We start from the raw sequence: 16,598 nt of genomic DNA, 5'->3' as shown, positions 1-16,598 counted from the left end.
CAGTCTCCTCACTTGGTCTACTGGAGCTTCCTCTATCCTACAATTTACCCTTTTGTTTTACTGCTTTTTAAAGTGTAAGAGTTTTATCACATTTATTATTTATTATTATTTGGCTTATTTCTAAAGGCAACTAAATACTTAAACTTCATTTATGGGGCGCCTGAGTGGGTCAGTCAGTTAAGCATCGGCTAAGGTCATGATCTTGCTCAGGTCCTATGTTCGAGCCCCACATGGGGCTCTGTGCTGACAGCTCAGAGCCTGGAGCCTGCTTCGGATTCTGTGTCTCCCTCTCTCTTTGATCCTCCTCTGCTCACACTCTGTGTCTGTCTTTCTCTCTCAAAAATAAACATATAAAAAAATTAAAAATAAATAAAAACTTCATTTATAATAGATATCATGTAATACTGATGAAACTTATTTTAAAACAAATAACTTCGAGCAAAAAAGGAAAAAATCAGTAAGTACTAAAATTAAGGTAGAAATAATAAATTAGTGAGAAGGAAGTAAAGGAAATGTTACCCATGTACTAGGTGTCACCTGTTGGTATGGGTTCAACTGTTTCCCACTTTCACAAAGGTGCTTTGGAGTCCTAACCCCCAGGACTCCAGAATGTGATCATATTTAGAGATTTACAGAGGTAATGGAGTTGAAATGAGATCAGGAGACCAGGCCCTAAGCCAACCTTACATGAAAGGCAAATTTGGGGGGGGTACCTGGGTAGCTCAGTCAGGTTAAGTGTCTGACTTTAGCTCGAGTCATGATCTCATGGTTCGTGAGCTCAAGCCCCACACTGGGCTCTGTGCTGACAGTAAAATTTTTTTAAAGGGGAAATGTATACACAGAGACAGATATGCATGAAGAATGGTGCAGAGGGGAAAAAGGTGGGAGACCTAAAACACATGCCCTCCCAGCCTTCAGCAGGAGCCAGCCCTCCTAGCAAGTGGATTGCAGACTTCTCATCCAGCCTCTAAAGCCACACAGCGGTGTATTTCTGTTGCTCAAACCACTCAGTCTGTCGTACCTTGTTTTCGTGGCCAAGAAGCTGACAGTATACCAATCCTCAATTTTAAATGATTAAAAAGGGCCACTTATATCACAGTATATTTTAGCCTTTAGAAACAGATATGTGAAATTACTTATCAGAGATTTGTTACAATTCATCTGTGCTGAAACCAAACTCACAAAACAAGTACAAACGCTTACCTCACTTCGGAGGAGTTGCTCTGCTTTGCTTCTGTTCGTATTTCTGCAATACCATCTGAACAGGAAAAAAAAGTACATTTAAGGCCTCAGGTGTTTACAGTTATTTTTTGTTTTTTCTAGGTTTAACCAGGTAACACTGCTCATCAAAAATAAATACAATAAAGAACAACGAGACATTACAATGATAATAATCTCAATGATACAAACAACCACTAGTAACATTTGGATATAAATACTTTCAGACTTTCTCCACCCATGTTTTTATGACATATGTACATATGCCAACGTTCATATTTTGTTATTAAAGTGGGATAAATCTACACTTGCTATATCATAACCAGAACTTTTTATGTAATGGTGTGTGACAGACATCTTTGCAAAGCAATATAGTTCTATGCATCGTGGTATGAATATGCCATAACTTTCTTAAGCTATTCTTATTATTTAACATAAAAATCATATCCAATTTTTCATAGCAAGAACCAATTTTACTCTGCAGATTCAAACAGGCAGGACACATCATCCTACCTTCACTATTTAATTCAAATTAAAACTTACCCCCAGCCCCTATCCCACCAACAGGCAATCGATTTCATTTCAAGTCATAATGGAGGCCCTCTGACTGAATTTCACATAGGTCCCAAGTGTCAAAAGAAACAGAGCAAAACAGAAGAACAGGCCTCCTGGGTTTTCCAGACTTACTAGTTGTAGCCCAGCCCCATGCCCTAGCCCCATGCCCTGGCGGACCTGAGTCTCGGTCGGAGGAATCCTGCTTCGGCCAAGCAGCAGCGCCAGACCTCCCACCAGGTCTGTCACCTCTCTGCGCAATAACCCCAAGCCCATGCACATCAGTGTCCCCTCTTGTCCCTTGGGAGATCTTTCCCAAGGAAAGAGGGAAGCTGCCATCTCCCACCTCCCCCTCTCCCTGCCCCCCCAGCCCAATCTTTCCACGAGATCATAGGTTAAAGAATATGAACTCAGACGGTTTCCTTTGGCGTTCACTTTTAAACTTTTGTTGTTGTTTGTTTTGATCTGTTTGTTTTAGACACCATTCAGTGAGCAGAGAAACCTCCGCCACAGTCTTATTTCCTGAGGCTTCCAATGTTATGAAACTAGACTGGCCCCTCTGGACATCTGAATTTTCTACCACTGGTTCAGCTTTCTTATAAAAAGAACCAGCACCTGTTTGTGACCCAGAGCACCCTGAGACAAGAGAACCTAAAGGGGAAAACACAATACAAGATCCTTTTTTGGTCTGGATGCTTTTATGCATGCAAGGCAACCTAACTACAATCTCAATACAAGCTGGTGACTGTTATTTTATTTGGAGCCTCGGGTGATTAACCAGAATTATGGGCATTAAGATCTCATTGCTATGAACCCCATTTTATAAACTGAGACCACATTTAATGAAATCGCAGTTATAATCAATCAATTTCCAAAAGCAATAGAGGGATACAATACATGAGGAGAACAGAACGGATTCTGAGTCTGAGCTTTTCCACTGATACAAGAAACATTCGTCAGAATGCAAAAAAAGTCATAAAAATTAATTAAGGAAAGGCAACTGGAGCTCTCATGGCATATATTATAAACCAGCAGAACCTAAAAGACTGGGGGAAAAAAACTCTTTGTAAATAACAACTATCCAACCCCACATCTTCACAGCAAGAGTAAGCAATGGAGGGTTGGTCTCACATTCAGATGCAAGAAATCAGTAAGGCTAACGTGTAACTCTCAGGAGGAAATTAAATATAAGATATTTGGAGAAAGAAAGAGGTCCTTTCCTCATCTAGTTCATTCGACTCCTGGGAAGAGACAATAAGAAGAAAGGAGAGGAGTCCATGGCACAAAGGACAGGCAGGCTTTTTAAAATCCGGTCTAGTCCTTTTTATGGCATTTGCAGATTCCCCAGAAAGGACATTTTCCCTTCCTAGTATATAAACTCAGACCTTTAAGAATATGTTGACGGAAGGAAAGGAGGAAGGAGTAATGAACAAAGGGATGAATCAGTTAGTGGTATTTCCCAATGGCCCATTGTGGTTTCTCGCCCTCTTCTATGATGCGTATCACCAGGCGGGACAGGAAAGCCAGCGGTGGCTCCGCTGAACTCATCCTGGCAAGAACTCTGCACAGGGGTAAATGTGAAGGAGCCCACGTGGTGAGCGGGAGTGCTGGCCCAGATGCTGGCCCGCATCCATCTCTCCTAGCCCGTCACACAAATGTCTCTGTGAGAGGGGTTAGTTAGCTCCCCTGGATGAAAGAATCACTCTACAAAAAAGAGTGGCTGGGAATTTGTAAGCAAATTGTCATTCTGTTCTTAGATAGCAAAACCTGATGTGAATGAGGTTTTCAGATTGGCTAGTCACTTCAAAACACTCCAGAGGAACAAGACTTCGTAGCAGTCTCTGAATAGAGAAGAAAAGGAAATCTGGAGACACTCAGTCTTTTCTGGAAAGTTTGGACGCTGGCCAATCTTCCTGGGAAGGATGGGTTGGGCCAATCATACAGCGAAGACAACCAGGGGCTCCTGGCTGGCTCAGTTGGTTAAGCATCCAATTTGATTTCAGCTCAGGTCAAGATCTCATGGTTTGTGAGATGGTGCCCCGTGTCAGAATGGAGCCTGCTTGCGCTTCTCTCTCTCCGTCTCTTTCTGCCTCCCTCCCACTCATGCTTTCTCGATCTTGCTCTCTCTTTTAAAAAAAAAGAATAAATAAACTTAAAAATAAGAGAAGACAACCAGTATAAATGAAGGAAAACCAGAAACAAACCGAACAACCAGCTATGATTCTTTGCTGGTTTTGTAATTTGACCCTTTTCCCCTGAGCCACCCACTCAAGCCACCCACCTTCTTCCTTTAACGTCTTTCCATCAAAAACTTGTCATGATGATCCCCATGAGCCCAGTTTCTTTCCTGCAGCAGCTCTTTTGACCCTCTCCTCTTCAAACTGTTACCAGGATGTGGAGGTCAGAACTAGGTTCTGCAGGCCCCAGGAGCCTCAGGCCTGGCGATACTGAGCCCAGCCCCATGGACTGTCTGTTGTCTGGGACTCCTAGGCCCAAACAAACAGCAGGAGAACTCTTGATTCAATAGCTGGCAAAAGGATTTTTTAAACCTTGGGGATGTTTGAGATGTGTTACAGCATGGGCTGTCGCAGAGGAAAACACAAATCTTGGCGTGGGAAAACAGAGGGAGAAGAGGGGGGATCTCTGAGGCTACACTGAAAACAGGTGTTCTCCTCATCGAGGGAGGCATGGCACATGCCATGGGGAATCCTTGACCCTGGGCAGAGGGCGGAGGGGATTGCCACACCAGAGACCGCACACAGCAAATTCACTTAGTCACACAGAGTAGGAGGAGAGTCCCTTAGAAGAGGGAACATTTCCAAATTAAGATAAAGCCAAAAAATTCATGGCAATGAATCACAACCTTCATAAAATCCTTACTTGTAATCCCAAGAATCAGGGGCAGTTCTCACAATTAGATAAGGACTATCTGGGTTCCAAGCACAGCCCTCCCCATATCATCAGTTACGCCTCAGTCGGACCACTTTATTTATTTTTTAAATATAATTTATTGTCAAGTGTATACAGTGTGCTCTTGGTTTTGGGGGTAGATTCTCATGATTCAGCGCTTATGTACAACACCTAGTGCTCATCCCAAGTGCCTTCCTCCATGCTCATCACTCATTTCTGCCTCTCCTCTGCCCTCTCCATCAACCCTAAGTTTGTCCTCTGTATTTAAGCGTCTCTCTTGGTTTGCCTCCCTCTCTGTTTGTAACTATTTTTTCCGTTTCCCTTCCCCCATGATGGTCTTCTGTTAAGTTTCTCGAGTTCCACATATAAAGGAAAACATATGATACCTGTCTTTCTCTGTCAGTCAGTCAGATCACTTTAAAGCTGGGTTCAGAGGCATCTGGGTGGCTCAGGCGGTTACCCAGCCAACTATTGATTTCGGCTCAGGTCATGATCTCATGGTTGGTGGGATCAAGTCCCAAGTTGGGCTCTGCACTAACAGCTTAGGATTCTCTCTCTCCCTTTCTGTCCCTCCCCCACTTATGCCCTCTCTCTCTATCAAAATAAATAAATAAATAATTTTAAAAAAAAGAAAAAGAAAATAAGGCCAAAGATTTCACTGCTTAGTACCTTCCCTAATTCTCAAGATTTTGGTATTTTTTACCTAAAATTTATTTAAAAACAGAAATGCTCTTTATTTTACATATTTTATGCCCTTACCTACTTCTAAAACAATTTTGAGGGAATCACACCACTGAGTGCTATTAAACCTTTTCTATATTTTAAGGTATACTCACATTACAGGAAGTGATATGGACAGAAAAGACAGAGCATCAGAATGACCACAAAAGAGTATTTGGAATATATGAGCTTCTCATTGGAACCTGGCCATGGACTGCTGGTGGGCACATAAATAGTATGCCTGTTGCCTTCTCTGGAAAGCACTTTGACAGCAAGTGTTAGAAGTCCCAGCAAGTTCATAACTAGCCTTAAGACCAGTACATACAGTTTTAGAGATCTAGTTGAAGACAATAAGCAAAAACAGGTTGTCCCAGTCATTGTCACACAGAAAAGATGCTGCACGACCCAGTGCTATCCGAATAAGGCAATGGTCATATAAATTCCTGCACATCCATGGACCATGTGCCTGGTTGTACCTGCTAAGGTCGAGCACAGTGCCTCATACATGCTAGGATCTCAGAAAGTAACTGATGAATTTGTGACTGAATGAAACATAATGCAGTAATGAAAATGTTTTTGAAGACTATCTAATGGCATGAGGAAAACTCAACTCATACTACACTGTGAAGTAGAACAGAAAGGATACAAAACATACACAGCATGATTCTGTTCCTTAAATAATAGTAAAGATTTTTGAAAGGAAATATGCTAATGTTAACACAGGCCAACTCTAGGTTGATTTACGAGTAATTTTTTATTAACATTTTTCATATTTTAAACAATTCTAAAAGTAATAATCATATTGCTATCATAGCAAGAAAAATGAAACAAACATGTTTTTTTAAGGCCACTCTTGAAAACTGTATTCTGATTTCTTGAATGAATGAACAACAATCTGTATTTCAAAACCAGCTAAGCTGTGATTTGTTTAAAATAAATTCAGGGCACCTGGTAGGCTCAGTTGGTTAAGCGTCTGACTTCAGCTCAAGTCATGATCTCACAGTTTGTCAGTTCAAGCCCCCTATCAGGCTCTGTGCTGACAGCTCAGAGCCTAGAGCCTGCTTCAGATTCTGTGTCTCCCTTTCTCTCTGCCCCTCCTCCACTCATGCTCTGTCTCCCTCTCAAAAATAAATAAACATTGAAAACCTTTTTTTTAAATAAATTCAATTATATTTGCCCATGTAACTGCATTCATACATAGTACCTTCAAGTAAAGTATATTAGAGAAACCAATTCTCACAACATCTACTCTGGACAACCGACTTATTGAAAGATATCCATTCATCTCCAAAATGCCTTACATAACTAGGAAACTGAAAACATTCTCTGGCTCTCCACATTCACAAAATAATCATTTACTTACTCATATTGGTCTAAGTTGTTTGATTTCTTTCCTGTTACATAATTACTTGGGATATATCCTTCACTCCTGAAAAGAAATAAAATATTTTGAAGTAAACTGAAATTACTTTACTGAGAAGTTATTAAAATAAAGAGTATTGCCTTTATGAAATTATTAAAGCATAATATTGCCTAAAGCTTTAAGAAAAACTAGCTAACCACCAATAATTCAATACATATATAGCATTTGAGGCTTTACAAAGTACTTCCTCATTTGACTTTCCCTAAAATTATAAGGTAGGCAGGCATTACTGTACCCACTTCCTGGTGGGGAGAATGAAGAAAGATTAAAGGATTTTCTCCAGCTCCCAAAGCTAGTCTGTATCAGGGCCAGAACTTAAAATCTGAACCTGTGACTAGGTTCAGAGCCCTTCCTAGTATTCCACGATGCTTCCCTTGGATTCACAATTTCTTGGGATGTTTCAATAAAGTTAAAATTTTGGCTAAAAACACCATCTTTCCAATACTCCCAAAAGTTCGTGTAGAGCTTTGTTTCACAGAGAGTGGTCTCTGACCTCTACATCAACATCACCTGGAGCACTTGTTAAAAAGACAAATTCTGGGTCATACCCCAAGGTAACTGAACGAGAAGGCCGATGTGAAGCCAAGGGAAGTTCAGTTTCACCCTCGATGACTCTTACACATTATAGCTGAAGAAGACCTCATACCTGAAGTCTGTTAGAGAAAATCTCAAATGCTCACAAACAAAAAAGGAAGCTATGTAAGATGACGGCTCTTCCAATTTATTGTGGAAATCACTTCACAACACTGGGTTGTACACGTTAAATATATGTAATTTTCACTTGTCAATCATACTTCAATAAAACTGGGAATATTTTTTTAATAAAAAAAGAAGCACTCATAATAGGTAGCTTCTTGGTAGGATCCAAGATTTTCAGTGCAAGATAAAAGACATATATGTATAAAATTTTTTAAATTGAGTAAAATCCTGGTAATCTTAATTTGAATTCGAACTATTGGTAAGAACTCATAATATATACACTTACACACACACACACACACACACACACACACACGTACATATATGTAGCTCTGTTGCACTGAAAAGGCCTAGAAACAATGACTATCTAGCAGTAATTAGAATCCTAGCACTCCAATTATTATCCAAAGACTAATTCACTAAAAAGAGACAGCATTCCTTGGGGAAATGGCAAATTGCAGGTTTGGCCAGGAAAAATACAAGATGAACTTGAGCTGTTATATCTTACTCAGAAAGCAGGAAATCTAAGAAAGATTAAAGTGATCCCATCCAGGGCACCTGGGTGGCTCAGTTGGTTGAGTGTTGGACTTCAGCTCAGGTCATGATCTCACAGTTGGAACCCCACCTTGGGCTCTGTGCTGACAGCTCAAAGCCTGGAGTCTGCTTCGGAGTCTATGTCTCCTTCTCTCTTTGCCCCTCCCCTGCTCGTGCTCTCTCTCTCTCTCTCTCTCTCTCGCTCTCGCTCTCTCTCTCAAATATAAAATAAAACATAAAAAAAAAAAATTTGAAGTGATCCCAACCCAAAACAGCTACCACTCACCTAAGATGGAACAATTCAAGCAAAAAGAATAATGACTGCAATGGTTGCAATATGCATCCATAATAATACTTTAAAAAAAGTCATTGGTTACCATCATTATCACTAGAGGAAACCCAGTTATCAACACACTACTCTTAAAATTGGTAAAAGGAACAAATCAAATATTTCTCTTGCCTTTGCTGTCCAAAATAAATGAACTGGTGGATGAGGCATTCTTCTTTATAGAATTAATAAATGTAGTAGAAATGACAGAGTCAGAACATTATCATTTTTACAATCCCTAATGAAATACTGGATCTCAGCAAATCACTAAAGAAGGCTAAAATCATTAGGTGCAACCCTGATGAGGGGCCTTTTCATCACCTGAACCTCTGAGTAATCTTCACCTCATTAGAAGTGAGACCACCAGATATCAACTTCTAATGTGATCAAGCCTCTAGATTACAATTTACAGGCAATATAGGACACAGAGACATATTAGATGACACCATGTGAAAGCAGTGAACTTAATCTAGATTGTGGCTCATTTCATAGGGTAAATGACCTAGTTTCATCAATAAATCAAAAAAAAAAAAAAAAAAAAGGATGGTGGCTGTTGTAGAATAAAAGAGAGACATATCAGCCAAAATGCAATACATGAGCTTTGTCTTAATCTTACTTAAACTGTATAAATATACATTAGAGCTACTCAGGGAAAAATGGAATTACATAATTGGTACCATCCTTAGAACTTGACCAGAGAGTTCCCTGCCGTGGCCTCACACTTTTAAAAGGAAGCTAAAGTCCATGTTCCCTCAGTTGTCCTCTAGACCATCATCTGGGTAACTAGGATCCCCAAATTATCTGTCCATTGCTAAGGCCAACACAGACCTTTCTACTTGTCATACTCTGAAAAGCAAATTATGCTGCTTATTTGCAACTCCTTCAGCTGAAATCCAAGAGTGGCCAAGTTGGGGAGTGGCTTCTGTAAGCTATGTGGACAGAGCCTGGATGTATGGCTGGGAGGTCCATATGGTCCATGTGAGATGGAGCTGGGGTGGAGGAAGGAGGAAAGGAAGGCACCCCGGGGAGTCAGCCCTCCGTGTACTGTCACATTCCGGCACGGGACTCTAATTCAAACCTCGCCTCATTGTCATTTAGAAGATACATTTTGGGGTGCCTGGGTGGCTCAGTTGATTGAGCGTCTGACTTCGGCTCAGGTCGTGATCTCATATTTGTGGGTTCGAGCCCCGCATTGGGCTCTGTGCTGACAGCTCAGAGTCTGGAGTCTGCTTCGGATTCTGTGTCTCCCTCTCTCTCTGCCACTCCCTGCTCATGTTCTGTCTCTCTCTGTCTCAAAAATAAATAAAACACTAAAAAAAAAAAGGAGAAGGTACGTTTGTCAGGCTAGAGGATAAATGTTATTTTATTGATCAGTTTGTCGGCTTGACTTATAACTTTAAAATATTTAGATATATGATACATGGGCTTTCATGTGTACTCTCTTTCAGTCCTGAAAATGCTAGGGGAAAGTCTACAGATGGTATTTTTAAAAATTATTATCAAGTATGATAATGACATGGTGGCTGTTGAAAAACATCTTTAGCAGTTAGGCTTAGGGGTGAAAATGACAGAACGATTTGAATTTACTTTTAAATACTCTAGGAAGGAAACAATTGGGAGGATTGGTAAATCAGTCCACCTATGAAGTGAGGAATAAAGAATTGGAATTGAGAATGGGGCAAGGAGGGGAGAGAGCAGATTTGGAGGGAAGGTATGCTCTGGCCAGGGCAAAACGTCCTCCTCTATTTATCCACAGGAACTCAGAATATAAACAGGATTATATCTCAGAGGTAAGCACAGGATAGTTTCCCTAATGACCCCTGAAAGATGCTCCTCCCCTACATTTATCCATATTTATTCATCACTTACCAAAAATAAAGTTGAAAGCACTGTTCCTTTAAACCCAAAAATTATCTTGTATAAATAATGTTTGTTTTTTAATTTCTTGCATATATGTCAATTCATGTATTTTATACATATGCACAAGCATATACACACATTCTCCCTTTTAGAAAAATGTAAGATTACTCACCTCAGGGGAGAAAAGCCTGAAATATCATTCCCTCAAGACAAAAAATGATCTAATTAAAATCTGATGAATGAGAAAGAGACCAATATGATGCATCCTAATTTCTGGGAAGAAGTGCTTGATCCATTTACATTTACTGAGTTATTACTGAGACTACACTTTTTTACTGCAAAGTAATAATGTGTGCTTTTGTTTCTTGCTGGCTGACCTAGTCTCATTACACGAGGGCTCCACATGATCGTCCTCTTGCTCACACTTCACCCCCACTCCCTGCCCTCCTCTGAGGGTCGTACACTGAGAGGGAGCACTTACCCATATTTATCTCTTGCTCTCCACCAGTGAACATCATTCTTCTCTAGTATAATATACTCTTGGCCTCTCTCTAATCTGAGATCATGTGCTTCTGTCGCTTGGAAATCATACATGGCTACAACGATTTCTTCACTATTATCTTCTTCCTCGGGTGGAATTGGTGGGGGAGGCCTTCGCTAAGAAGAGGAGGCAACATGTGAAAATTTAGTCATTCTGTTTGAAACTGGGTGTGAAATCAAACACTAGGTGATTCACACAGCACCAGAGGATAAAACAGAAACCTCAGGTCTACCTAATACAACCTTGGTGAACCCTCCCATGAGTTTAATGATATTGGTGCTACTGGACCCCTCAAGGGTTTCAGAATATAGGATATGAGCAAAATTCCTCTTGAAACATCAGACAGCCTCTGCTCGGTGTCAGGACCAGCCTTCCAGGGAGAGCTAAGGAGAATGTGGGAGTAGAAACCAGAGGACTAAAGGCGGACCCACCATTCAAATGGCCTGCAATGGGGAAAAGGCACACTAGACAGTGAGTCTTTCACCAGGTGTCCCCTCGGTCAGAGGAATTTGAACTTCTTTGTCCTGACTATGTGCAGGGCACATGCTTAGTACCTAACACACTTTTTCTCCTTTATTCTTAATACTGATCTCATGAAACAGAGTATAAAATTCCATTTTACAACTGAGGAAACATGGCTTAGGTAATCCACCCAAAGTCACTCATACCAGATTCATACTGGATCAGGTACCATCTGGGCCCAAAGTACTGAGTACGGCGTTTTCCACCTCACCCCCTCTTCAAAAGCATATCATTAAATCCCTGAAGTCACTTCCTTGTCATAATACTGTGGTCTTAAGACTAAAATAGTCCTTTAAAAGTCCCACAGCCTTTAGACAATTCTTAAGGCCAAAAAACTAGCAAAATGCCAGATGAGGATGGGGCCCCAATGATAATATCTGATATAATTAAATCAATGTTATTTGATACCAAAAAGAATTCAAAAATCCATAGCATATCTGTTTCTGATAGGATACAGAGGGGAGCGCGGGGGGGGGGTGGGGGGGGGGGGGGGGGGCGGGAGGCAGAATCACCTGAATGAATATAAACTCACTTAACAAACGGCACATGCTTCCAAAAGACAAAGACCACTTACCTTCTTTGTTTCTGGGGCTGGAGGTAGTGCTTTTTTTATACCTGAAAATGACAACAAAAATAGGTTGAAATGTCATCCACTAATGATTGATAGTTTTAACAAAAAGTGAAAATGAACAAGAAATCCACCCGGACTCTCTCACTCTGGTGCATTCTGCTTGTTTGTTTCACTATTTTCAAAAAGAATTTAAAATGCTGTCAAAGCTGGTTTGGCTTTTTGCCTTCCTGACCAGACTATTCATGCTGTAGGGGATCGGGGCCATGTCTTATTCTTTGTAAACAAGGAAGAATATGACAAGTTAAAAAGCGTCTGCTCGGCAAAGGAGACCATCAACAAAATGAAAAGGCAGCCTACAGAAGGGGAGAAAATATCTGCAAACCACATATCAGATAAGGGGTTAATATCCAAAATATATAAGGATCTCCTATAACTCAATAGCTAAAAAAATTCCATTAAAAATGGTACAAAGGACTGAATAGGCATTTTTCTAAAGAAGACATACAGATGACCAACGGACACATTAAAAAAGTGCTCAACATAACTAATTATCAGGGAAATGCAAATTAAAACCACAAGGAGGTAACATGTCACATCTGTTAGAATGACTATTATCAAAAACACGACAGATAACAAATGCTGGTGAGGATGTGGAGACAGGGAACCCTCGTGCGCTGCTGGTGGGAATGCAAACTGGTGCGGCCGCTCTGGAAAACAGCATGGAGGTTCCTCAAGAAACTAAAAACAGGACCACCCTATGACCCAGCAGGCCCACTTCTGGGTGTTTGCACAAAGGGAAGGAAATCAGGACCTTGAAGAGACAGCTGCACTCCTGTGCAGCGTTATTCGCAATAGCCAAGGTATGAAAACAATCTAAATGTCTGGCAACAGATGAATGGATTTTTAAAAAAAGTGCTGTGTATGTATGTACATACACAATGGAATATTATTCAGCTTTTACAAAGAGGGAAATCTTGCCTTTGTGACAACATGGATGAACCTGGAAGGTGTTATACTACACAAAGTAAGTCCAGATGGGGGGTATACATGTAAGATTACAAAGTGTCTTAATTAACTCAATGGGAAGAGTCCATTCACAATACATAAGTATATCAAATCATCGCACTGTACACTTTAAATATCTTACAATTTTATTTGCCAATTATACCCCAGGTAAGTGGACGAAAAAGAGCTGGGGCACCTGGGTGGTTCGGTCAGTTAAGCACCTGACTCTTGATTTCAGCTCAGGCCATACCGCCTAGTCTAACTCCATGCTGGGTGCGGAGCCTGCTTAAGATTCTCTCTCTTTCTCTCTTTCTCTCTCTCTCTCTCCCCACCCCCCTCCCTCCCGCTGCCCCTCCCTTGCTCATGTTCTCTCTCACTGTCTCTCTCTCTCTCTCTCTAAAAAAAAAAGGAAGAAAAAAGCCATTGATGGTACCACATTAGGCTCATGCTTTGAATGCAGTCATTTTGAATAGGCTTCCATATTATGATAAAAGTTCTCAAAAATAGACCTTTCACTTCATGACATGGCCTCCCACATGCCTCCCTGCTAACTAAATATAATTATCCTCACAAATACACTGCGCTAGAAAACGGCCTTTACAAAATCAAAATAAAAAATCAAAATCAAGTCCTTTTTCACTATCTCAATAGCATGTACATCCTGCACACAATATAATTATACAATAAATTAAGTACTTACTACTCTCAAAGAGATTGTATTTTTCACATCCAGGTGCTAGTTTTTCCGTTTGTCTACAACACTGGTAACTTCCATCTGCCCAAAATCTCGGATGATATTTAATCATAATATTATTGTTGTTCTTTATTTCTGTAATTCATAGGCACAGTAAATGATCAGTGAAATAAAACAGAGATGGCAGAATGCTTTGTAAATAACACTGTTGATCATTTTTTATTTGAGATACTACGTTTATTATGAAAGCACCTTCACAACATCATACAACCCAGAATTCAGAAAATCCATATGGTTCTCTTTCACCTTGTTGTTTGTGGTGAAGCACCCTTGTTAGCAGAAATGACCTCTGCTATACCACGATGGATAAATGGAAGTCAGCCCACAACCAGAAGAAGGAATGAGGATTGTCCAGCACAAATCACCATTTAAACACAAGTCAATTCATCCATACCAAATGTTGACTACACAGGCAATTTCTTAGAAAATCAAATCCTGTTATCACAAAAGCTCTATCATCTTTACCATCTTTAAGTGTATTAGGAATTAAATGATATGGAAAACAATTTGACAATAAAATATGGAGGGGAAAAAAAGGAATTAAATGAAAGTGTGTGTGTGTCTGTATACACGCTATGTATATACTACGAGAAGGAATCAGATTATTAAAAAGGAAGCTGTCTTCAACATGAGCCACAGTAACAATGTCCTCGGAGAAACACTTACTGGAGATTAAAAGATTATAAATGCCAGATGCATTAGCTGTATTTCTCTTTTAGTGATAACACCCTAAAATTATTTATAGCTAATATTACATGAGCTTTACCTTCTTTTAACTTCTTCACCCACCGGTCCCTGCTTTGTGCACTAGGTGCAAAAACGTACAGTGTGTTAGCATCATGCACAACCTAAAATAAAACAAAATGGGGAACAGGTGAGGAATACTTCAGCACTGTACTTCTGTCCAGCGCAGAGCCCTTGGCACCACAGGCTCCAATAAATGATTCCGAAATGATCAGATAAAAGCCAATCACTTCGGATCCAAAGAACCTACATTCCTTTCTTACAAAAGCTTATCTGTTTCTTCATGTTGACATCATGTGGGATACATATTTTGCAAAGAACTGTGTTTTTATAGAAGAGAAAACATATAGAGGCCAAGATGCTTCACTAATCTTATTTCTTACAATCTAACTGAAGATCCTTAAGTAAATTTGGTGTTTCAGGGATGATTCTAATCTAATATTTTTCTGAATAATATTTTACATGAATGGACTACTCTCTCAGTTTCACTCCTAGACCTTCCTTTTGCCACGATAAATAACAGCAGTAGCTGACTTATTAAGTACTATCCCAATTCTACACTGTGTGCTTTATAGGCATTAACTCAATTAATCCTACAATCGAGGCATCAGTATTTACAATTTAGAGAGGAGACTAAGGCTGATCCCAAGATCCTCCACTCCAACATCAACTCTAGGAGACACCGTTCATATAGGACGTGCTGCACATGGTGTCCCCCGATGTTGTGCTCCTTAATCTATCCATCGTCATTTGGCTAGTAATCCGGAAAAGCAGAATCCTCACTTCAGAGTCCAAACTTTGAACCACACTGCCTCTTTTATGAGACTGACGCGCTGCCTACTGCGCTAAGGAGGCACCTCACACTGCCTCTTTTAGAAGTAACTTCTGTTGAGCCATTAAAGTCTTATTCTTAATATTTTTAATACAGTAATAAAATTCAGGCTGGGAAACGGACCCAAGAATTTTGTCTTTGGTCTGTTGTCACTTTACCCTTGATCACAGTCACAAGGCAGAAACATCTTGATTGGCTACAGATAAATACAAGACTAGAATCTCCCTTCTGACACAGAAAGACACATGCTGCATGATCTCACTCTAGGCAGAATCTAAAATAGTCAAATTCATAGAAGCAGAGAGTAGAGGGGTGGTTGCCAGGAACAGGGAGGAGGAGGAAATGGGGAGATGTTGGTCAAAGGGTACAAAGTTTCAGTTAAGCAAAATGAATGTTCTAGAAATCTAATGTACAGCCTGGTGAACTACAGTTAACAGTACTGGATGGTTTACTTGAAATTTACTAAGAGGGTAGGTCTTAAGTGCTCACACACAAAAGAAAAGAAAAAAGAAAGAGAAAAGAGAAAAAGGGGATGGGAAGGGAAGGGAAAGAAAAGAAGAAAATGGTAACTATGTCAAGTGATGGGTGTTAATTAGCTCGACTGGTGATGATTTCACAATATACACATAGATCAAAAATCAAGTTGTACATGTTAAATATAACAATTTCTATGTGTCAACTGTACCTCAATAAAGATGAAAAAAATTTTTAATCAGTGACCACAGTAATGGTAGGAAACTGTAGTAAGCATGACTAAAAGCCCAGAATTCACTGTGGCAAAAAAAAAAAAAAAAAAAAAAAAAAAAATTAAAAAAAAGGCAGCTCACCTGAAATGGATATTTGTTTTGGCAAGGAACAATATCATCATCATTCTTCACTATTTCCACACACTTGATTTTTGAAACATCAATAAATCCCTTTCTGTATTTTTTCTGTTAAAGGAAAAAAAGGAGGGTGGGGAGGGAGAACCATTACAATCATAAGATATAAGAAAAATGTTATTAATAGTAATATTTGTTAATGAAATCAGACTCAAAATATTACTCTTTCCATAATAACTACCTTGATCATGTTTTCATTTATTGTCAAACATTTCAAAATACTAACACTGTAAGAACTGTAATAAAAGGAATTATTTCCATTTATTTCTAAAGATGAAATTTTCCTATCCTTGCCCCCAACACTCTAGAACACATAAATGACTTTTTTTGTCACCTTCCCCTCTCAGATACAGATCTTTTCGATTTTTTCAGCATTGTGATGACAGCACTCCACCCCCATGCCCCCACCTGCTACCTGCCGAACAAGCATTAAAGACCAAACCAAGAGAAACTCTGGGGAACTGATCACAGATGCAAACTCCAGCCAGTTCCATTCTCCCCTGC

General features: G+C 39.9%; 1 protein-coding gene across 3 annotated transcripts in view; it reads right to left on the bottom strand.

Annotated features, from left to right (window-relative positions):
- The window catches only part of TEC (tec protein tyrosine kinase), a 126,065-nt gene that overhangs the window by 20,266 nt on the left and 89,201 nt on the right, over nt 1–16,598 (bottom strand). For all 3 annotated transcript variants that reach the window (XM_029946095.1, XM_029946078.1, XM_029946088.1), the window contains 7 exons: nt 16,041–16,145; nt 14,404–14,485; nt 13,584–13,712; nt 11,882–11,922; nt 10,726–10,901; nt 6,764–6,829; nt 1,204–1,258 (listed from right to left, as the gene is read on the bottom strand). In XM_029946095.1, coding sequence (XP_029801955.1) covers nt 1,204–1,258; nt 6,764–6,829; nt 10,726–10,901; nt 11,882–11,922; nt 13,584–13,712; nt 14,404–14,485; nt 16,041–16,145 — 654 coding nt within the window. The remainder of the gene's footprint in view (nt 1–1,203; nt 1,259–6,763; nt 6,830–10,725; nt 10,902–11,881; nt 11,923–13,583; nt 13,713–14,403; nt 14,486–16,040; nt 16,146–16,598) is intronic.

The sequence above is a fragment of the Suricata suricatta genome, chromosome 1, assembly GCF_006229205.1.
Source record: "Suricata suricatta isolate VVHF042 chromosome 1, meerkat_22Aug2017_6uvM2_HiC, whole genome shotgun sequence".
NCBI lineage: Eukaryota > Metazoa > Chordata > Mammalia > Carnivora > Herpestidae > Suricata > Suricata suricatta.
The sequence above is the reverse complement of the archived record's forward strand: the minus strand, read 5'-3'. Positions and strand labels throughout refer to the sequence as shown.